General features: G+C 49.6%; 1 protein-coding gene across 4 annotated transcripts in view; it reads right to left on the bottom strand.

Moving 5' to 3' along the window:
- The window catches only part of HYDIN (HYDIN axonemal central pair apparatus protein), a 392,944-nt gene that overhangs the window by 6,472 nt on the left and 362,645 nt on the right, over positions 1-23,827 (bottom strand). For all 4 annotated transcript variants that reach the window (XM_030581746.1, XM_030581747.1, XM_030581748.1 and 1 more), the window contains 10 exons: positions 19,532-19,739; positions 17,404-17,625; positions 16,618-16,787; positions 15,494-15,692; positions 15,173-15,331; positions 11,500-11,780; positions 10,816-11,035; positions 9,906-10,118; positions 3,534-3,697; positions 306-456 (listed from right to left, as the gene is read on the bottom strand). In XM_030581746.1, the coding sequence (XP_030437606.1) occupies positions 306-456; positions 3,534-3,697; positions 9,906-10,118; positions 10,816-11,035; positions 11,500-11,780; positions 15,173-15,331; positions 15,494-15,692; positions 16,618-16,787; positions 17,404-17,625; positions 19,532-19,739 (1,987 nt within the window). The remainder of the gene's footprint in view (positions 1-305; positions 457-3,533; positions 3,698-9,905; positions 10,119-10,815; positions 11,036-11,499; positions 11,781-15,172; positions 15,332-15,493; positions 15,693-16,617; positions 16,788-17,403; positions 17,626-19,531; positions 19,740-23,827) is intronic.

Genomic DNA, 23,827 nt, shown 5'->3' with positions numbered 1-23,827 from the left:
CAGACCTAGGGGAGCTGGGAGCTCCTTCTGGGCCGGGGGCTGGTTCTGGTCAGAGGAGAAATGAACTCATCTTGGACTCTTCCCACTTGCCTCCCATGCACACCTGGCAGAGAACAGGTGCCCTGATCAGCTTCCAGGGGAGCTTTACTGTAGATGCCTAACTACCAGAGCAGTCTCTTCATTCTGGGCTCCCAAAAGTTTCAGTGTTTTGGTTTAGACTCCTAGAGACACCCACCCTCATCCCCACATGCGATCAGCAGGCAACCCTTCCTTTGCAGCACCGCAGGGCCTGGGAGTGGGTCTACCTTAGCACTGAATAGTCCTTCCTTGTACGAGAAGAAGGTGAGTTTATAGTCCTTCTTGGAGGAGGCAGGCACTTCCGTGTAATCCAGCCCCTTCAGCATGGTGGTGATGTCCAGCTTTTCTGGTTTGATCACATCCACTATCACGTGGAATCTGGGGAGAGACAAACGAGAAAGGTCAAAAGGCCTCATGTCCACTGCAAACAGCCAGACATCCACCAGGTGGCAAACGTTTACGCAGGCTGTCTGACTGGTGCAGCTAGAGTATGTCTACACTGCAGTAGGGACACGGGTGCTGACACATGGCTACGCCGTGCCCTAGCACCCACAAAGCCCTGTGACATGCATCCGCACCCCTCACAACACGGGCTGACTGGCTCGCCCAGAGTAGAGGTCTGAGCCCACGGTCAGCTGTAGTGTCACGCCTGCCCACTTCCCTGAGGCTCTTGTCGCCAGGCTTGTGTTCGGATAGTCCACCAAAGCTATCCCACAATTCCTGGGCCCTGCACGGTCTGGCCCTTCTGCTCCTCAATAGTTGATCCAACATGTGCTTTGTGGTTCCAAACCATGTGACCAGGGCCGGCTTTAGGGAAAATGGCACCCTGGGAGAACTTGCATTTTGGTGCCCCTGACTCCTGTGTGCATGGCACCCCCCATTGCTGCTGGCTCCTGTGGGCTCCCCAGGCTCCCCACCCTCCCTTCCCCCCAATCCCTGTACTGTGCCCGCTTTTCCCCTAATGCCTGTTCCCCCTCCTGTACCCCTAATCCCTACACTCCCTTCATGCCCAACCTCTGCCCCTCCTGCACCCCAATACTTGCCCCCTCCAGTGCCCCTCACCCCTGCACTGTGCCCCCTTCACTCCTAACTGCTGCACTCCACTCCTGAGCCCCTAGTCCTGCCCTGCTGCACCCCAAAACTTGCCCCCTCCTGTGCCCCAATCCCTGCACTCCACTCCTGAGCCCCAATCCATGCACCCCTTCACCCCAACCCCGCCCCTCCATCCTGTGCCCCTAACCCCTGCACTCCACTCCTGTGCCCCAATCCTTGCACTCCTTCACCCCAAGCCTGCCCCCTCCATCCTGTGCCCCTCACCCCTGCACTGTGCCCCCTTCACTCCTAACTGCTGCACTCCACTCCTTAGCCCCTAGCCCTGCCCTCCTACACCCCAACACCTGCCCCCTCCTGTGCCCCAACCCCTGCACTCCACTCCTGTGCCCCAATCCATGCACCCCTTCACCCCAACCCTGCCCCTCCATCCTGTGCCCTTAACCCCGCATCCCCCTCCTGCAATCGCATGGGGAAACTGACCTGGATGCACACAGCAGCTGGCACTGCTGCTCGCTTCCCCACTGGCCTCCTGCTCCTCCACCCCCTGCAGCCCTAGGGAGCTGGGAGGGGGGAACAAGGAGCTGTCAGGGCTCCCTGCATCCAGGGCAATTTCCCTGAAGGCAGCACAAGGGGAGGGCAGGAGAGCAGCAGCTCCTGATGCCTCAGCAGCACAGCCCAGGTGGGGAAGAGACCTGGATGCAGGGAGCCCTGGTGTGTGTGTTGGGGGGAGTGTGTGTGTGTGTGTGTGTGTGTGTGTGTACTGAGGGGAGTGTGTGTGTGTGTGTGTTGAGGAGGCAGTGTGTGAAGGAGTGTGTGTGTGGTGTGATGTGGTGTGTTGTGTTGAGGGGAGTGTGTGTGCGCCTGAGTGAGTGACTGCGCTGTCTCTTTAAGAAATCACTCAGGATTAGGAGCCTGAATTCGGCTTGTTCAGACACAAGCAGCCGCCCAGCAGCACACACAGATCCCCCTGTCCTGTCACCCCAGCTTAGGGGAAATGGGGTACACGGGTGGGGGGAGGGGGACACCCCGCCATCTGCCCCTCTTCCCCCCCCCAGAGCAGACAGGAGACACTCCCAGTGCGGAGTGGCCAGGGGCGCCTCCAGGGACGAAGTGCGGAGGGCGGGACAGGAACAGCAGCAGCTGAGCATGTGTAGTGGGGGGAGGGCACCCCTGCTCTGGAGGAGTCACCCAGCTCCTAGGTTATTCCTCCAACTGCCCCTGCCCCCCGCTGCTGCTCTCCCGCCTGCCACCCCCGCTAGCCCAGCTGGCTCTCAGCAGCAGATCAGGTGGGAATCCAAACCCTGCACACAGCACCCCCTTGGGCGGGCTGCCCTGGGCAGGGGCCCATACGGCCCACCCCAAAGGCCGGCCCTGCATGTGACCCATCTGAATTCTAACGAGGATGGACCAAATCCTGTTGGCTCATTTCTCTGATCTGTAAGAAACACAGATGAGGCCTTGTCATCCTCATCTGTACAGCCCATTGTTATCTAACAGGCGAGGGTCTGTAGGATCTCCTGAACCCCAGGGGGAAGTGCATAAGCTAGGGCATAGGCGCCGACTCCGTGGGTGCTGCGTGGCTGGAGCACCCACAGGGAAAAATGAGCGTGTGCTTTGAACCTACCAGCAGCCGAGCTCCCCTCTCACCCCCCCATTGCCTCCTCCTCCCCCTCCCAGCGCTTTCCGCTGGCCGCCTAACAGCTGTTTGGCAGCGCTTAGGACTTTCTGGAAGGGAGGGGGAGGAGTGGGGACATGGTGCGCTCCAGGGAGAAGGCAGTAAAGACGTGGAATGGGGCAGGACTTGGGGAAAGGGTTGGAGTTGGGGCGGGCTGAGAGTGGGGCAGGAGTGGGGTCAGGAGTGGGTGGGGGTCGAGCACCCACAGGGCAGAAGGCTATGAGCTAGGGCAGTGGACGCCAGCTCCAGTCCCTGGAGCACAGGGCTCCTAGGCCACAGTCTGCTCAGCCCTTGGTGTAGTATGTGATGGATCAAAGGTAGTGACTAGGCCTACGGCAGGGTGTTATTACAGATGGCGGGGATGGGTGACATCCCTATGACAAGCTTGCTGAAGGTCTAATCATGTATTGTTTCTAGAAAGCTCTTGCCCTGCCAAACTGTTGGGCAAATTTTCACCCAGCTACTATGGGGAGGGAGATGGAGTTTATTGGCATAACCCCCCCAAAAGCAGAGCTGACTGTCAGCCAGGTTCATGCTTCCTGAGACAGGAATAAGGGCCAGTCTGAGTGCCTGCAAACTTGTGCCCTAGACAATCTCTCAGAGGCTTTCTGGGAACCCCAGTCACAGCACACAATGACTGATGGCTGGGAGTTGTCAGGGTAACACCAGTCTGGAAAGCCCCGCTTGGTGCTGCTAGCTGTGAAGAGCTAGGCCCATCCCAGTTTACCTTTGTGGCTTGTTCAGCCAGTTCGCGATGGGGAGCAATTCAGTGTAGGTAGTTTTGCACGGCACCTCTCGGACAATGGTCCCTGAAGACTTAGGGGGCTCTGCAGTCCCCTGCAGGAGGTACTGCAAACCTGTCCCATCGGGAAGCGGAAAGAAGATGGAGCCCTAGAGACAATGCAAAAGGTTGGTAGGTTCCCCTGCCTTCAGGGTCCCCATTCAGCTTCTCTCCTGAGCACATACATGCAGGGGCCAGAGCTGCTGGTATGAGGACAACTGCTCTGTGCTGCACTGCCAGGGTAAGCCAGCCATTTCCACCAGCCCAGAAGGACGCATCCCAATGCAAGGCTGATCCTGCAACAGTGAAGAATCAACAGAGGGGGTTCCTACTCTACCGCTCATCCCTCCTGCTGGTGTGGCAGAGGAGAGGTGGCATGGCTGGAGAAAAGCAGGTGGGGTCAGGCTGTCATTGCACTATGCTGATTCTCAGCTGTGGTACAGTCACTTTGCGGCTGTGCGCAGCTGGCAGAGGGACTGGCCGTGCCCAGAGATATAGCAGCAGCAGTGGAGTGCAAAAGTGAGCTGTACTCTGTGCAGATCTGCATCCCGGGTTCTGCCCCCCAACGTCTCCAGCAGTTGCCTTAGAAGCAGTCTTGGCAGTCACCATTGCTAATAAAGCTGGGGAATGGTGAGCTTTCTCCCATGGCCCTCATTATCCCTGCCATGATGCTCCAGCTCCCAGACAAGCCTCTCTCCTGCAGATTCCCCAGGTGAGAGTGTGCAGCCTCCCTCCATCCTCACTCCTGATTTATAGCCTGCCTCCCCTGCACACCTGACCTTCTCTTCCCTCTTCAGCACTCCCAGGGAGCTGCTAGTAGGCTGCAGACTGGCATCCTTGGACCAGCAGAAAGATTCCCCAGCAAACCTCCTTGGGGTAGCGGCTGTGACCTCCAAGTATGGGGGACATCTTGGAGAGGCCTTTTAGTGGGGCACAGTGCTTAATTCAGGCAGCAACAGCAGCTCTCTGTGAAAGCTGCCACACCTGGTGCAGTCCTGGTTCAGTAGCTCAAAGTCTGTCTACACTGTAATCAGAGGGGTGACTGTGGCATGTGCAGCCATATCCAAGTGAGCTCTGAGAACAATAGCAGTGATGTCTTGGCAGCATGGACTAGCAGCCAAGTCCAGTCATGATTTTATAGACCTCAGTCATATCCCTCCTCAGCTTTCTCTTTTCCAAGCTGAACAGTCCCTGGCTTTTTCCATCTCTCCTCACAAGGAAGCTGATCCACACCCCAAATCATTTTTGTTGCCCTTCTCTGTACTTTGTCCAATTCTAGTAAATCTTTTTTGAGATGAGGCCACCAGAACTGTATGCAATAGTGGCATTATTATATGTTCTGATTATCTATCCCTTTCTTAATGGTTCCTAACAGTCTGTAGCTGCTTTGACTGCCACTGCATATTGAGCAAATGTTTTCAGAGAACGATCAGCGATGACTCCAAGATCTGTTTCTCAACAGCAGCTAATTTAGACCCTGTCAGTTTATATGTATAGTTGGGATGATGTTTTCCAATGTGCATCACTTTGCATTGATCAACACTGAATTTCATCTGCCATTTTCTTGCCCAGTCACCCAGTTTTGCAAGATCCCTTTGTAACTCTTCACAGTCAGCTTTGGACTTTACCAGTCCATCTTGAGTAATTTTGTATTGTCTGCAAACTTTGAGACTTCACTGTTTACTCCTATTCATAAGCTGACCAGCACTGGTCCTAGTACAGATACTGCTATTTAAAAACCCCAGGGGGACCCTGCTATTTACCTGTCTCCACTGTGAAAACTGACCATATATTCCTACCTTTTGTTTCCTATCTTTGAACCAGTTACCGATCCATGAGAGGATCTTCCCTCTTATCCCATGACAGCCTACGTTGCTTACAAGCCTTTGGTGAGGACCTTGCCAAAGGTTTTCTGAAAGCCCAAGTACACTCTATCCAGTGGATCACCATTGCCCACATGCTGGTTGACACCCTCACAGAATTCTAATGGATTGGTGAGGCATGATTTCCCTTCACAAAAACCAGGCTGACTCATCCCAATATACTGTTGTGATGCTGGGCCTGAAAGGGTTAAGCAACCACAGGGTAAATGACCCAAATCCAACCTTTATAGACATGTTAGAAAAGTATGTTAATTAGGGCTATTACATAGAACTAGTTACTATAGCCACGCTAAGTGGACTAGCGCTTTGAAATGCAAACCTGTATTGTTAGAGAATTAGAGGTAATACTAATTGTATGTGTTTACTTAGAGCTTGCTAGAGGTTAGCCATGTAAACAGACAGCTCCTGCTGTTAGTACAGTTTGGGAGGAGGGTTAACTCAGTGGTTTGAGCTTTGGACTGCTAAACACAGGGGTGAGAGTTCCACCCTTGAGGGGGCCATTTAGGGAACTGGGGTAAAAATCTGTCTGGGGACTGGTCTCACTTTGAGTAGGGGGTTGGACCAGATGACCTCCTGAGGTCTCTTCCAACCCTGATACACCTCTACCCCAATATAACACTGTTCTCAGGAGCCAAAAAATCTTATCACATTATATTGAACTTGCTTTGACCCACCAGAGCACACAGCCCCACCCCCCAGAGCGCTGCTTTGCCACATTATATCCAAATTTGTGTTATATCAGGTCACATTATATCAGGGTAGATGTGTAGTCTATTGATTCAGCGATCAAAGGGGAATATTAACATTTAGATGGAATGTGGGAGTGATAACACCATTGTCTATATTTCACTTTAAAGTTTGTGGTAAATTGTCTATAGACTGCTGAATGGATAATTACCTTAAGCTGATGAATGCAACTAATTACTCGGGTATGCATAGAAGATAGTTAGTTCTACTTCAGAGCTGCTATTCTTCACCCAAGGAACCCCTGCTGTAAAGAGGCTATCACAGCCTTCCAGAAAACGGTATAAAAACTCTTGGGACCTGATCCCTTTATCTCAGATCCACTTGATGCTTCATGCAGGGGAAGATTGAGTCAAAAGACTGAGATCTCCAGTCCCATCTGGATCACCCTGTGTATGGAACATTGGCCTGAAACTATGGACTAATTCTAAGAACTATAAGCAACTCCAAAGCTCCCCATCTCTGTTATGAAACTGATCTCAGAACAGTACTCATGTCTGTATGGATACTGATCTCAGAACGGTACTCATGTCTGTATGGATACTGATCTTTTAACCAATACTCACTCTCTTTTCTTTTTCAATAAATTTTAGTTTAGTTAACAAGCGTGTATTTGGCTATAAGCGTATTTGGGTAGGATCTGAAATAGTCATTAACCTCGGAGGTAATGTGTCTGATCTTTTGGGATTGGTAGAACTGACTGGGCTATCTGGGAGGGAGCCCAAAGGCTGGGTTGCTTTTAAGGGAATTGTGTTTTGACTTCTGTGTAACCAGTAAGATATTATACAAATTGTTTTGTGGCTAACTTGGTGGATCTAAGTATTGGAATAATCACCAGCTTTGGGAATTGTCTGCCCCATTCTTTGCAGTTTGCCCTAATTGAATCTCCTCAGTGTGGCCCCTCTGGGTCCCTGGTCACAATCGTGTTCATCTCTGTGTCTGATATTTCTCTTCTTTACTATAGTTTCAACCAATTTATCTGATACTGAAATGAGACTTACCGGCAATTGCCAGGTTTGTCTCTGGAGCCTTTTTAAAAAATTGGCTTTACATTCCAGTCATCTGGTACAGAGGCTGATTTAAGCAATAGGTTACATATCACAGTTAGGAGTTTCACATTTGAGTTCCTTCAGAACTGGGCCCAGTGACTTATTACTGTTTAATTTATCAGTTTGTTCCAAAACCTCCTCTGTTGACACCTCAACCTTGGACTGTTCCTTAGATTTGTCACCTAAAAAGAATCACTCAGGTGTGGGGATCTCCCCCATATCCTCAGTATTGAACACCAACGCAAATAATTCATTTAGCTTCTCCGCAGTGGCCCTGCCTTCCCTGAGTGCACCGTTAGCACCTCAATCATCCCATGGCCCCACTAACTGTTTGGCAGAGTTCCTGCTTCTGATGGACTTTAAAAAAATGTTGCTTTTAGTTTTTGTGTCTTTTGCTAGTTGATCTTCATATTATTTTCTAGCCTCCCTAATTATACTTTTGCACTTGACTTGCCAGAGTTTTTGCTCCTTTCTATTTTCCTCAGGAGGATCTGACTTCCAATTTTTAAAGGATGCCTTTTAGTATCTAACCACTTCTTCGACTCTGTTGTTCAGCCATGATGGCAGTTGTTTGGTCCTCTTGCTGTTTATTTTTTTATGTGGGGAATATGTTTACTTTGAGCCTCTATTACGGTGGTTTTAAAACGTTTCTATGCAGCTTGCAGGTATTTTTGTACTCTTGTGACTGTTCCTTTTAATTTCCATTTAACTAGCTTCCTCATTTTTGTGTAGTTCCCCTTTCTAAAGTTAAATGCTACTGTGGGTGTTTCTTTGGTATGTTTCCTCCAAAAAGGATGTTAAATTTAATTACATTATGGTCACTATTAATGAGTGATTCAGCTATATTCACTGAACCAAATCCTGTTCTCCACTTATGACTAAATAAAGAATTGCCTCTCCCCTGGTGTGTTCTAGGACTAGCCACTCCAAGAAGCAGTTATTAATTGTGTCTCAAAATTTTATCTCTGCATCCCATCCTGCTGTGTCATGTTCCCAGTCAATAGGGGGATAGTTAAAATCCCCCATTATTATTGGGTTTTCTGGTTTTGTAGTCTCTCTAAACTCCCTGAGCATTTCCCAGTCACCATCACTATCCTGCTCAGGTGGTTGGTAGTACATTCCTACTGCTATATTCTTATTAAAGCATGGAGTTTCTATCCATAGAGATCTGATGGTACTGATTCAGATTTTTACTATATTTGACCCTATGCTCACTTTCATCCCCCATCTGCACAACCTGTTCTGTCCTTCCGATATATTTTGTACCCTGGTATAACCGTGTCCCATTGATTAACATAATTCCACCAAGTTTCTGTGATGCCTAGTATATCAATATGCTCATTTAGTACAAGGCATTCAAGTTCACCCATTTTGGTATTTAGACTCTAGCATTTGCACACAAGCATGTATAACATTTGTCAATCCTGTATTTAGTTGTCTGCCTTCCTGGGATGTAACTGAACTTCTTTGGCTGATGGTTTCTCTTCAGTTCCTACCTATACTTTATCAACTTCTATCTTCTCCTCTTTACTAGGAGAATCCCCATTAATAAATCTTCCCCTGTGGATGTCAGAACCACGTGCTGCTCTGCGCCTCTCGGCTTTTCCCCAACCCTTAGCTGAAAAATTGCTTTACGACCATGAGTAATTTTAATTTTACATGCCAGCAATTCAGCTGTTTTAGTTTAGGTGGAGCCCATATTTCCTGTATAGGCTCCCCCTTTCCCCAAAGGATCCCCAGTTCCTAATAAATCTAAATCCCTCCTCCAAACACCATTGTCTAATCCATGCATTGAGACCCTGTAGTTATGCCTGTCTTCTCAGCTCTGTGTGCATTTCAGAGAATGCTATTGTGGAGGTCCTGGACTTCAATCCAAATTTTGCCTCCAGGACCTCTCTCCTACTTTTCCCTATCTCATTGGTACCTATATGAACCATGATCACTGAATCCGCCCCAGCACTGCATATAAGTGTATCTAGATATATTGAGAGGTCTGCAATCTTTGCGCCTGGCAGGCAATTCAGCATGCAGTTCTCCTAGTCATCACAAACCCAGCTATCAATATTTATAATAATTGATTTCTTCATTACTATTGCTTCTCTCTCCCTAATAACTAGTGTCCCTTCTCCCAGAGGGGTCTCCTCAGTGTAAGGGATACCATGACATGATGTGAAGGCCAAGACTATAACAGGGTTCAGAAAAGAACTAGATAAGTTCATGCAGGATGGGTCCATCAACGGCTATTAGCCAGGATGGGCAGGGACACAAAACCATGCTCTGAAGGGTCCCTAGCCTCTGTTTGCCAGAAGCTGGGAATGGGTGAGGGGGATGGATCACTCCATGACTGCCTAGTCTGTTCATTCCCTCTGAAGCATCTGGCACTGGCCACTGTCAGATATGACTACTGGGGTAGAGGGACCATTGGTCTGACCCAGTATGGCCATACTTATGACATCACCCGGAAGGATGGGACTCATTTCAACACTCAAATCCTCTGAAAATCTTTGTTTGACAGCTTGATACACCGGTTACTCTCTCAGAATTAGTACTCTGTGTTATCAGGTCTCTAGCAGTGGTTACAAAGGTCTGGTGCAATAAAAGAAATGGCAGCCAGTGCTCTCACACCTTCACAGCTCACATACCTGATGCTTCTTGTTCTCCATGTTCATGGTGAGGGGTCTGTAAGTGATCTCGTAGGGCTTGTTTTGCTGATGGGCCTCTACCCTGATGAATTCAGGACCTTTCCATTGTTCCCCCTCAATGATGGGCTGCAGGTTCCATGACTGGTTGCTCCGGTTGGACAGCATGATAGTCTGGGTGTGTTTTCCACGCACCTGACATGTGAAATTCATCACCTGCAATGGAGGAACACAGAGAGACCTCATCCCCCGTAGGGAATCCATTCCATTCACCTATGGCATTGTGGTGTGGGGGGGTGCAGGTACTCCTCACTCATATGCAGAGACACGAAAGGGAGAGCTGTGGAGGACAGACAGGGAGGCAGGCATGTATAAACACAGAAATGGAGCTCTCCCTTATAAGAGCATTTTGCAGATTTTCATGGAGGGCCCAATTGTGCAGTTCTTATTAACACAAGCAGGTCTGCTGAAGGCAGTGGGGCTACTCACTGCAAGTGCTGCAGAACGGGCAGGGATCAATTACAGTCTCCTTCGTGAACTGGCTGCTTGGTTTGGTTTGAGTTCTGCTTTTGGAATTCAGGAGGCCGGGGGATCCAGCACTCAGTAAATGTCCGTCAGTGCCAGAGCTCCCATTCATGGCCTCTCCCTTCACAGGGTGCTGCCAGGCCCACACTGGAGCTACAAAGCTGGGCATGAAGTCCGTGTCATTACGGAATTTGAAGATCCTCACTTGGACCTAGTCCTAGAATTAAAGCTCTGTCCTGCAGCAGTTTCCACCTGTGCTCTTGCTGTTCCTATTTGGACACTGGGGGAATATGCTGTGCGTCCACAGCTACACTGCTGGGTTGGGAACCAAGCCAGCTTCTAGGTTGGTCTGGGGAATGGCACAGCGAGTCCCTCTCTGCTAAGTTACCTCTTTTGTCATAGGCACCACCACGCAGCATCCAGTCAGAGTGAGCCTGAGCGCTTCGCTGCCCTGGATGCAGCACTGCAGGTTGTCATAGTGGATATCCGGGTTCAGCTCACAGGGATGAAAGGTCACTTCGAAGGGGACTTCCATGCCTGGGGAGAGGTAACCCTCCACCGGGCTGATGGAGAAATCTGGCTCAAAACTCTTGATGTCCCATTTAAATCTTTCCAAGAAAAGCACAAAGAAGAAAAGGAGAGATTTAAAGCTGGGCTCACCGTGCATCCCAGGCCATGCTGGGAAAGATGGGAGCATGGTTCTCTAAGCATCTCTATGACTTTCTGTGCTGTCAGTCAGCTATAGATACAGCCCTTGGACACAGCTGCAATAGCATGAAAGGGGCTATGGGCCTTCACAGACACGTAGGTCCAAGTCTGCAGCCCTTAGACACGCGGCAGCGTGCACTGGGCACTGAGTTAAATGGGATGATTTGGCGGGCGTGTGTATCTCAACAACACTGGGGGCTACAGAACTGGGCCTGTAGGAAGGCCATGTTCCATCACCCTGAAGGCAGGCTACACACTGTTCTGCTATCTCTGGGTTCTGGGGACGGCACAGCTCAAGTAAAGAGCTCCTGGGCTCACCACAAACCCTCAGTGAAATAGGCCTTGTACAAGGATGCTACATCACCTGACTCCTATGTCTCCCGTGTTCTGCATGAGGATGCGCCGGGAAGCCTGGCTCCGCTGCACCACTGCCCCAAAGGGGATATGATCCTGGTCCAAGCTCACTTCAATGCCCTGGCAGCAGCCCCGCACCACAAAGAAGGAACGGAGTAGCCCCATGCACTCGAGCATCACCTCCTCCGTGAACTGCGGGATGCGGCACTTTGGGGAGAAAGTCACCTCTACGCTGCAGGTGCCCCCTTTGGGCTTCAGAGTTATGTCGCTGGATGGAGACAGGCTGAGAACCTGCCCAGACAGATGGCCAAAGGTGATGTTTGACAGCTGGGAACACAGAGCCCTCAAGAGCTATTGAGAGTAACAGGAGAGCTTTCCCAGAGCTACTTATGTCATTCCTGTGCTGCTCCCATCATCATTAGCCCAGTCCCAATCGCTCCCTGGAATAGTATGTCCCTACAGTGCCTCTCCTCAGCTGCCGTTATATCTATGCCAAGAATGGACCTGTTTGGTGGATGGGTGGGAAGGAGGGAAAATACTTGCTTTTCCATAGCATATTCCATCCAAGGATCTCGAAATGCTTCACAGACCCCTGGGAGGTGAGTTAGCTTTAGTTTACAGAAGGAGATACTGAGTCACAAAGAGACTTTAAGTGACTTGCCCAAAGTCACCCAAGATTCAGCAATGAGTCAATGGCAGAACTGGACCATTGGAGGAAACTTCCTCTTCTATTTGTCAGTGTTGCATTGTTCATGTCCCATGTTGTTGTTGTTACCTAACTTCATAAACAAATCTAACCCATAGATGGGACTGAAACTCAAAATTCAAATCCAGATCTGCATCTCCTCCAGGTTCAGTGGTGGGAATTTGTATATGGAGCCTTTGCCCAAGCCCATCATTACCCTAAGCAGAACCACTCTAACCCTTAATGCTTTAGAGAAGCTGTTATCAGTCCTCTGCAATATGTTTTGGTCCATTCTTTTTGTATATTCAAGTCCCACTGCTCTCCCCATCCTGGAGTTCAGGTCACAGCTTTCAGGAGGGCCTGGTGTGGCGTCTGTATCATATTGAATAGTCATTTCTTTATTGATCTTTAAAATGCTGTGTCTTTTCCAGGAGAATCACACCTGGAACTGGGGTGCTCAGGGGCTGGCAGCAATTCTAGTGGGGAGATGTGCCTGGAGTTTTCAGGACGGATTCTGACAGCTGGGAAATGGTTTGGAGCTCTAGTGTGGAAAAGGGGAGGAAGTAGGCAAATCTGCAAGTTGGAGATGGTTAGTGGCTGGGGAGGGAATTAGTACCCAGGAGGCGGATTATGAGGTATTTGTCCAAATTGGGATTGGTAGCTGGGATGTTTTAATGTGCCTCATTCTTGACCTGGAGAAATCAACTTTAGGGGTAACAGGGTAGTTCAGTCTCCAGGGCCAATTCATACCTTAGCTGATTTGCTAAGACTGGCAATAAAAGCAACAATTTGAGCCAATTGAAGGAGTGTTTTCTTATGCTATTAACACTTGTTCACGGGAAACGACAGAGTCATTTCACACGTCACAAAATAGCCTCCGCTCAGCAGAGATTTCTGGTCAGTTCTAGCCAGAGCTGGATTTGAACATGCACTGCAGAGGTGCAAGGCGCCAGACCCTATTAATCCCCAGGGCCTTCCATCCCTTTCCTGCTGGCAAACATCACTGAAACATGTAATTCAGAACAGGGAAGTGGAAACCCTGAAGAAGCTAAGGCTGGGTCACACTCTTCATGAAGTGTTCGAACATATTCCGCTTTAACCCTTTAGCATCTGTGATCCATCGCTCTCAGAGTGATGGAAAATCCAAAGTCCTTAGGTCAAAGGCTTTGAGTTCATTACTGTATGAATTTATACGCTAAGCTAGCACAGAGGGAACTCTCAGGATGGGAGCCTCGTTACCCTCACAGCAGATGGGCTAGTTACTACTGTAGATCTCAAAGTCATTGTCTTGCATGTCCAGGAAGCCTGTAACCGAACCTTGGAGTCTATATGTTCAATTAACCAGCACAAAGGAATCCAAGTTCTTGTGGGTAGGGGCCAGCCTTTTAGTGTTTGTACATGTAGCCAGCTATGCTGCTATAGCTATATGGGTACATGAGAAATAAGATCTAGGTATGGCTCAAAGCAGTCATGCAAAAGCCTACAGGCCGCAAGCCCGTAATATAATAGCTTAGCCAAAGTAATCAAGGCCTAAAGACTCAACATAAGCAACCAGAGGTGATGCATGGGTGGAGGGTGCAGAGCAATGTGCCCCCCAGACTGGTCTGTTGGGTGCGGGGAGGGAGAGGGGCGCTGTCCTTCTCACGCTGCACCTGCCCCCCGGCACATTTGGCTCCTGTTCCTGCAGGCCCGGACATTTCTCACGCCAGCTGCTGGGTCCCTGCTCTGTGCAGTGCAGCAGCTGCCTGAGAGAGCCTGGCTGGAGAGGTGGCAATGGGAGGCTGCCCCCCACCCAGGCCAAGCTGCTGGGGACGGGCTGAGCAAGCCAGAGCCCCCTTCCCTGGCATGCTTGGCCCATCACTGGCAGCTGAGCCCAGGAAGGGAGCAGGCTGCCGTCGCCTCCTCAGCCTCCCCAGCCAGGCACTTTCAGGCAGCTGCTGCACTGCACAGAGCAGGGATTGAGAGCGGCCAGCTTCAGCTGTGTGAGAAGCGGCTCCCTCCTGCTCCCTGCCCGGCCCAGCTGTCTGGGAGAGCAGCCGAACATGCTGGGGGCAAGTGCAGAAGAAGGACAGAGCCTCCCACCCCAGGCAGGTAATGTGGGGTGAGGAGAGCACAGTGGCCCTGTGCTGGGCCTGGGGGAGGTCTCTGGGCAGAAGAGACATGTGGGGCAGTCACGTGCCCTCCCCTTTAGATTGTCCCCCTCCGGTATGGGGAGACATGAAACGTCTATGTAAGCAACTAATCAGTAAGTGACCCTGTATCGCAGGTTGTCACAAGACAGAGTGCTGTTATAAGCAAGTGTTGCTGAACTGCTGACAGGTAATGACAAGGTGCGTTTATACCAGCTTGAGATATTTTAAGTTAGGAATATCCAGCAGATGTCCAGTCATGAGAATGCCATGGTAACTGAGAGATGTTTTTGCTAATAAGCTTGAAGTAAAAGACCTAGTAACCTATGGGAGAAGGGTACCCAAACATCAGGAGGGTGAGGAAATGGATAAGGAAAAGGGGCTGAGAACCCTACTGAATACGAGTTAGGCATTAGTATCATCTATGATTCAAGGTGGCACTCTGTCCAGGCACTCCTGCACCCTGCCAGGGCAAGGACCTCTCGTGGGTCATCTTACCTACTCAAGGGCTGTGTGCAAAGACTGGTGTGAGAATGCAAGTTCTGGGGTTATATTCTCTCTGTCTCTCTTGCTGCATCGTAGTGTTTGTGATATTGCAATAAAACAATTGCGAGTTCCGCAGGTCTTCCTAAGCGGAGCATCTCTGCCGCATACAGCAGGAGACTCACTCCTGTACTGTACAGTACCTGTACTGCTGTGGCCAGTCTCTCAGCAGCTGAGCTCTGCCAGACCATATCATCTTGCCTGTAAACTCTAATAACAGCTACCCACTAGGTCAGACAACCTACAGCGCCTAGCCATGACTGGGCTCCTCACTACGCGGGCAGTACAAATAACAAATAATTGACAAGATAAAGAGCACTCCTTACCTTAGATTCCAGCAGCTCTGGAACAGTGAACATGAAAGTTAGGTTAAAAGTAAGAAGGGCAATGCTATTGTTCACTATTGTGACAGTCTTCTTCATAGTTTGTCCAACAGACAGCACGCCCAATCTCACCACTTTGCTGGGCGGTTCCAAGATGTCAATCTGTGGGCAGGAGAACAACAACAGGATGGGGAAGACGCGAGCATCGGTAACAGGGGTATGGGGGAAAGGGGAAGGAGAATGGCAAAGGGTGGTTGACTGAGGAAAGGAGAAAGAGATTCACTGTGTGACATATGGAGCTAGAGAACAATGGTCTGATCTCACCTTCATCTCCGTGCCCTTCCCCAGGACCTCAATAGTCTGTTGGGAGAGCCCATTGATTTCAAAGGGGATGATATCGTGGTAGGAAACAGCCTCTCGGGGATAGAAAGTGATTGGCACCTCCATCTTCCCTCCAGGACTCAGCACTTCAGCCTGGAAGCTCACCTCAAGGTGGGCCGTGTTGGTGTACAAGCAGTCTAAGCTGTGGAAGGCCAGAAAAAAACCCTTTCTGATTGTTTGCCTGGTGACCATTCGGTACCTAGAGCTGTCCCCCCTCCCGCTTTGACCGTATCCATTCATTTTTATCCAGAGGAGTTGCTAGTGGTCCACCCAGCTCTGCTAGCTATGCAAACTGAGACAAATCCAGCCTGATGGCAACGGAAGCTGGGTTTGCTTAATGCCAGCAGGGTTGAAGTGGGTCTGTTCTGATGAACATAACCCCAAAGGGAAGTAAATATGGGCATCTTCAGGTCGTCCTGGGGGAAAACGCCTGGCAGGACTCCCCCGGCTGAATGCACTTATTTATACAGGTCAGTGATTGAAGGCACCCTCTTATCTTGCATGAAAACAGAAAAGAGGGTCTCTCACCTAGGAAAATGTGTCCTTTTCTGTGTGATTTATGTGCCTATTAGGCAATTTGGAAGCTGACTACAGAAGCACCTGTCCTCTCGCCCTAGGAAAATGGCCCAGTGGCGAGGGTGCTAGATAGGGACTGGGGAGACATGGGTTTGCTTCCCTCCTCTGCCATAGACTTCCTGTGTGACCAGGTCACTGAGCCGCTGTGTGCCACAGTTCCCCCATCTGTACAATGAGAATAACAGCACTGCCCTGGTTCATGGGGCATATACGTAGGAATGGTCAGGGTTTCTTTGATAAAATGGTTTTCTGTGGGAAAATTCTGATCTGTGATGGGAAAGAGTTGGTTTCCATGAAACTTCCATTGGGAAGGTTTATCAAGGCCAGGATGGAATTTCTGGCCAAATCCAGAGATAGAGACTCTCACCCCAGAATAGCCAATAGCCCGGTGATTAGGGCTCTCCTCTGGGATGTGGGAGATCCATGCTCGAACTCTGCACTCTCTGACTTGGACCAGGGAAGGTACTAACATGGGTAGCTAGTGTCCCTACCTAATACCCTTGGCCTCCTTGTTTGTGATGGTAAGGATGTGTCTGGCAGGGGGCATCCCGGCATAGTAGATGAAGCAGGTTCCGAAGTCAAGCTTGGTAAAGGAGAAGTGGATCGTGGGCATCACCACAGAAGCCAGGAGGATGCAGCTAAACGTGGGCCCGTTGCTGATCTGGGGAGAGAAGAGGCCACAAGGTGCCTTGCTGAAGAATCTGCCAGGAAGAGTGACCCAGTGATACAGGGCGTGCACTCACACAGATGCTGCTGCCCTGCAGTGGGAGACCAGCACCCATGGGAACCTGCAGCGGTGACAGCCCAGAAAAGCTTCTGCAGCGGGAACTGAACATGGAGTGTGAAAAGAGAGATCCCTTGGCTTAATGAGTTAACATTTAAGGGGAATTTCATCATTGTCTTTATACAGATTTTGGTAGCTGTCAGTTTGCAGCACAACAAGCCATGGCCACACTGCTCAGTCTCAGAGCAGAGTCTTTCTCCCCAGCAGGTGTCTAACAGGAAGGTCCCAGTAGACACCATGTCAGTGCCCCTAGGACTATGGTGGAATCGGAAACTCTGCTTTTGGTGGGTGCCATCCGCTACCTTGGACGGTTCCAGGCCTGCAGCTTGTCATGGCATTCAGCTCCGATGCCCAGTGTGGATCCAGGTGGGGCACCCCATTTTTCAATGTCAGATCTAATTCAGGCTTTGCTCTAGCAAGCTCTCCCCTGCCAAAAAGGTTGGCTTGGCTTTTGTGCCCTGCAGGGAGGAGAGCATAACACCCCTGCCCTGACCTTTAGCTTAAGCTCCATGTCCTTTAAGATGCATGTCTTCAGTGGGTGGAAGGTCAGCTGGGCCTGTACTCGCTCTCCTGCCTCCACAGTGCCAGTCTCAGGGGTGATGGAGAGGTAGTGCTGCAGTGCTCTGGGGCCGGAAAACTCCCATGAGAAGCGGAAATTGAACTTGCCAGTGTTCAGGACACAGAAGTTGCGGTGAGCAGATTCGTTTATTTCCACCTGTATGCAGGAGAAGAGCACACACGGGGTTAATACCTGAAGGGCTGGCAAACATAACATGAATGGACAGAAAACCAAGTCACCTCCTGCCATAGGCAGCCCTGAGCCAGAGAGAGGGCTTGGGCTCTTACTGCCTATGCAATGCACCACCACATAGCACACACATCAGCAGGGATTGGATCTAGGCATGCAGGGCCAGGATGCTTAGACGTATCTGTGAATACAGTTCTCTACAGAGCGACAGCTTGGATGGACCACAGCTGCTCAGGACAAGCTTGTCCAGGGAGCTCCGCAGCTGTGCAGTGCATGGGGCCTGGTAATGCACTGGCCTACTATGCCGAAGATCCATCGGGCAGCTAGTCCCAGAGTACGTCTACACTACAGGATAAATTTGAATTAGCTTAAACCGATTTTATAAAACAGATATTATAAAGTCGATTGTGCGCATCCACACTAGGCACATTAATTTGGTGGTGTGCGTCCATGGTCCAAGGCTAGCGTCGATTTCTGGAGCGGTGCACTGTGGGTAGCTACTGTAAAAGAATGAGGCCAATAACGTCGATTTGCGTCCACACTAACCCTAAATCGATATAGTAATATCGATTTTAGCGTTACTCCTCTCGTTCTGTAGGAGTACAGAAATCGATTTAAAGAGCCCTTTAAATCGATATAAAGAGCAGTGTAGTGTGGACGGATGCAGCGTTAAATCGATTTAACGCTGTTAAAATTGGTTTAACAGCGTAGTGTGGACCAGGCCCCAGAGTCTCTAACAATTTGTTGCTGTCATATAGCACATGTACTTGGTTTAAAGTGAAATCTGATCCTTACAAAATCATTGTACCAACAGCACCAATGAAAACATATGCAGGGCATGTCTCACGCACACGTCTCTGTGCACCTCCATCATGACCTGCAATATTCCTCTATCTTCATCACTTCTCTTTCTGGGAAGACACCTTCTTGCCCTGTTGGTAGCATGGGATCCAGCAAGGATCTAGCACCATTTGCATTATCCTGGGCTCTTCTGCAACTGTGCTGGGTCACGTACAGCTGAGGTGCTAGGCACAGAAGGGCTTGTGAAATGCCTTGCTTAGGGCCTGATCTGAAAGGATTCCTTGGGGTAACGGCTACTCATGAGAGAAAGGGTTGCCAGGATCAGGCCCTGAGTTTGTTGCTATTTCACTGAAGACTGTGGAAGATTTTCAGAAGTGCCCAATACACTGGGACATGTGCTCCTAAATCCCTTAGACACTTCTGAAGCATCCCCCTTGGATCCGAATACAGCAGTAGTCACCATAGTGGCCCTAACCTTCCCTCCCCCCCCTTTTATTGACTCCTTTCTCGCTGCAGCAGGATCACTTTTCATGCAAGGATGCTTGGTAGGGAGCACTGGAGTTGTCAGTTTCACAGCAAAGCAGGGGCCATGCAGTATTTCACAAGCGTGGGAGCAAGATATAGTGCCACAAAGCATGCACAGAACACATGGACAGTGGGTCTTTGCCTCTAGGAGCTTACAGTCAAAATGGTAGATTGAGGTCTGACTAGATGACACTAATGGTCCCATCTGGCTTTAAATCAATGAGTCTAAGGCAAGACAAAGCAAGTTGGCTGGAAGTGACCATTGGGTGTGGGGTTAGCTGGGAAGGTCTGCACACCAAGAGCAAACTCACTGACAGCTGTCTCATCAAGGCATGGCAAGGACACTTCCACCACCCCCAGCTGCATGTGGCTACATCTGCTCTGTGACGAGAGGGGTGGGTGCTCTGCCTGGCGGGCCTGTTTCTACTGCCCCACAGCTGCATTCTCCTGAGATGATCGCACAAAGCACCATAGCCTGATGAGGGCTGCAGCTGTCTGGGCGCTTTTCACCTTCTCCTGCCCTCACCCCCTGTCTTCAGCCTCTTACCTCCTCAAAACTGATGATGCTGCTCTCCTGCAGACTCAGCTCAGTGAACAAGCCGTCGTTTTCTTCGCACCTGACACACACATTCATGCTGTGGCCAATGGCTTTGACGTTTAAGGAGAGCGGCTGGATCTTTCTCTTGACATCACAGATGAGGTTAAAGTTCACCTCCCCCTCCAATGTTGGGGTGAAGAGGATGGTAACAGGAAGCCTAGGGAGATGAACACTCTGGCTTTATTTGCTAGCTCTTGGAACTCTATGGCACTAGAGGTTGTGAGCAAGCGAGGAAGGATGACCCCGAGGTTGGGCACTAGCGTTAGACTCAGGAAAACTGAGTTTAATTCCATGCTCTGTCCCAGAGGTGACCTGGGGCAAGTCATTTAGTCTCTCTCTGCTTCAGCTCCCCATCTGTAAAACAGAGATAAGAGCCCTGCCTTGCCGCACTAGGGTATGTGAAGGATAAACACGTGAAGGGTTTTGAGGTGCTCATGTATGACGGTAATGGGGCCAGAGAGATACCTAAGACAGACATGGGAGAATATTCCCCTACATTCACAGCCTCTACACTATTGTAGTAATCTTTGTACAAGGTATGCCTTGTGAGCTATCACTGGCAAACTCATAATCTGCTGGTCAGGATTGTCCTGGTAAATAATGTGCAGAAACATTGTATGTGACCTTATAAGATTCACCTGTGCATGGTTATTAACACACCGTCCAAACCCCACAGCCCTGCCCATGCAGATGTTGGCAAACAGGTCGATCCTAAACAGGAATGTGGGCTTGTCTGAATTTGCACTTGAGCAGTAAACAGAGTCATCAAGCAGGAAGGGAAAACAAAGGAAGTTCAAACAGGTGAAAAAAGCAGCAGGGAACAGACTCTCTGGCTCCTGGTCTCAACTGGAAATGTTTTCAAAAGAGGGACTGACACTATAAACAGGAGACAAACACCGCAAGGCACCGTCGCTCTCTCCCTGTCTATTGCATTCACGGCATCCGAAGAGACAAAGGAAGCATGTGTTGGATTCTGGGGGAGGAGTCTTGGCTGAGAGTTTGGTCACTCATGCGCTGGAGCATGTAGTGAGGGACTCTGCTCGAATGCAATATAGGTGGTTAGGTTAGGCATTAAGTGTTTTAGCTTTATTTTTTGTAACCATTTCTGACTTTTATGCCTCATTGCTTGGAATCACTTAAAATCTCTCGCTTTCTAATTAATAAACTTGATTTATTATTTTATCTAATCCAGTGTGTTACATTGAAGTGCCTGGGAAACTCCATTGGGGTAACAAGTTGTGTGGATATTATTCCCTTACGGGAATAACAGACTCAGTATAATTGCACTGTCTAGGGGGGAGAAGGGTGCTGAGAGTACAGGACAAACATTTCTGGGGAAAATCTAGGACTGGGAGTGTGCTGGGGTCACCCTGGGGTAATTTGTAAGGCTGGTAAGGGCCAAGGCGGGGCTGGCTGGCTGCAGCACAGACCCAGACGTAGCTGGGAGTGACTGGCCTGCTGGGGGCAAACTGCAGCAAGGCATCGTAAAGGGCACCCCAGGTTAGAGGGCAGGGGTGACACAGCTATTCATTGATCTGGATTGTACCCTGCTATGTCACAATAGATAGCTCCTGGGGATTGATGAGGACTCAACTCCCATTGACTTTGATGGGAGTTCAGACTCTCCCAGGAGGCAGTCAATGTCTAAGGGCCAGGATCAAATGAGATCAAAGGTCAGGACACCCACATGCCTTCCTTACAGGTCAGCAGAAGGCTCTGAGGAAAGTGCAGTTCAACAAACTGTTCTTAAAAATAAGAGCAACTTTATTTAAACCAATGTGAGTTCACAGGTAGAATATTTCCCCATGGTACTGCCATGGCAGTGGAGAGCCAGGGAAGTGATGGAAACAAAGGGGAACACTGAGACTGAGCATTCTTTCCTTTTTCAATGTGTCACAAGCTCACAAAGTGAGAAGACAACACATCTAAAAGGGAGATTAAAAATCAGGCAGCTACAAGAGTGAACGCCCTGCAGTGACTTCAGAGAAACATGCAACTCTTGAAGCGTGGGGCTGCTCTGGAAAGTGACTCGGCAGAAAAGGCACCAGGCTCAGTGGCTCCATTTTGTTCATCCCTCAGTAATTTCCAGATCAAATGCTTGGTTTACAAGCTAGAAGATGTGTTTTCTGACTGGCAAAGTGGCAAACTCAGCCTTGCCTCAAGCTGGGATCGGTCCTTCTCATGCATCATCACCGGAAATAAAGCTTTTGCAGGCCAAATTATGGCCTTGGTAACACCTGTACAGTCCCACTGAATTCAAATGATGTCCTCAGTGCTACCTGGGCAGCCCTGCTGCTTTCAATGGACATGCACAGGTGTAAATGACTGAATGGCCTTGTAGTGGGAAGGGAGACAAGGAAGAGAATCCAGCTTGCTCTTTCATAGGGTATGTCTATACTTGTGACCCTAGGCAGCCCTGTGTTCATAGCCCACACACTACTGCAATGATATTTGTACAAAGTACGCCTGGTGGTCAGTAATACCATTGTAAAATGCATGTGACAATGCAGTGTGTGGAATTGTGACTACTCCCTGAAATTAAGCTTTCAAGTCTGTAACTAAACAGTGTCTTAAGCAGGCACATCAGGGAGATTTGCTAAACAGGTTTTCTCAAGGCAAAGGAAAGAGGCCAACATCTCAAAGCAGGTGTGGCCACATTCAATGGACTATTCATTTACATCGGAGGTTACAGTGCAGGAAGAGAACATTAGGGTCACGTCTACACGGTACCAATACAGCTGTGCCGCTGTAAGATTGCCCATGTAACTGCATTATGCCAACAAGAGAGAGCTCTCCTGTCGACATAATAAAAGCAGCGTAACGAGCGGTGATAGAGCGTCTCCTGCTGACAGCGCTGTACACACGAGCGCTTACACCAGCAAAACTTAGGGGTGTGTTTCTTCGCACTCCTGGGCAATAAAAGTTTTGCTGACATAAGTGCTCGTGTAGACTTGGCCTTATGCTGTAAAACTGCAGCAGGAAATGTCACTGTGGAACACACCAGCGGACACATTAATCAAGATGGAGTCGACCCCCCAGAGTAGATGGGAGACTGAACCCCAGGGGCTCAGTTTGATCCTTGCAATAAAGGCAGATTGGGACATAAGAACACACAGAAAGACACTGGATCATCCTTCACCTGAGGAGACAAGGAGAACCAGCACCTTGGACTCTGCAGGGAACATAGCTGAAAGCAAGTCAGCCATTGCTGGATGAGGAAAGTACCTTGTAGAAAGGCTGTAGCTTGTTCAGTTAGGACTTAGCCATTAGAAAGGGCATTTGTACTTCTGGCTGTCTGTAACTCTTTCTACCTTTATTCCTTCTACTTGGTATCACTTCACCTATAGCCTTTTGTTAAAATACTTGTTTTATTTTTCATATAAATCAACTCTGTGCTGGGTTTGAAGGGAAAGGTGCATTTACCCCTGTAAATAAGCTGTAATGTGATGACTCTTTAATAGAGCCGCAAACTTAGTAGCTTCTGTGCATGTACAGTGGTAGGGGCTGTGCATCGCAGACAACCATCTCTGATGGGCTCAAGGGCTGGTGTTCACTGACTGTTACCTGCTGGGCGAGGTCTGGTCCGGTCTGGCTGCATCTGAAGAAGTGGGGCTTTTACCCACAAAAGCTCATGCCCAAATAAATCTGTTAGTCTTTAAGGTGCCACCGGGCTCCTCATTCTTTTTGTGGATACAGACTAACGTGACTATCCCTCTGATACCTGTCTGGGCTGGGAGGGCCTTGAGGAGTTTGCTGGTGATGGGCACAGGCTGGTGTGGCAGGGAGCTGACAGTCTGCTCTCCAGCAAAGTTCATTCTTGCAGAGGCAGAGGAGTAACAGTGGCTCACAGCTCTGGGTATCCCCAGCTGCATGTTGCAGCCCTGGAACTGGAGATGTAACTTCCGGCTTGAGTAGACATACCTGTGCTAGCCCTGACTGAGCTAGCCTGCTACAAGTAGCAGTGTCTCCGCCGCGTGGGCAGCATGACGGGCTAGTTGCCACATATGTACGTAGGCTTTCAGGGACTTGGGTGGCTGTCCCATCCAGCCACCCAGGCAAGACAACTACACTGCTACTTTTAATGTGATAGCTTGATCAGAGCTAGGTGGGTACGTCTAATGGAGCTGGAATTACACCTCTGGCTCCAGTGAGGATCCCCCAGGGCTGTGCTGGCTTTAGGGCTAACAGGAGTGAAAAGCAGCAGCAGTCTCTAAAGGCAGCAGATCTGACCCTGAATGCAAGCGG

Source organism: Gopherus evgoodei, chromosome 12, assembly GCF_007399415.2.
Source record: "Gopherus evgoodei ecotype Sinaloan lineage chromosome 12, rGopEvg1_v1.p, whole genome shotgun sequence".
Taxonomy (NCBI): domain Eukaryota; kingdom Metazoa; phylum Chordata; order Testudines; family Testudinidae; genus Gopherus; species Gopherus evgoodei.
The sequence above is the reverse complement of the archived record's forward strand: the minus strand, read 5'-3'. Positions and strand labels throughout refer to the sequence as shown.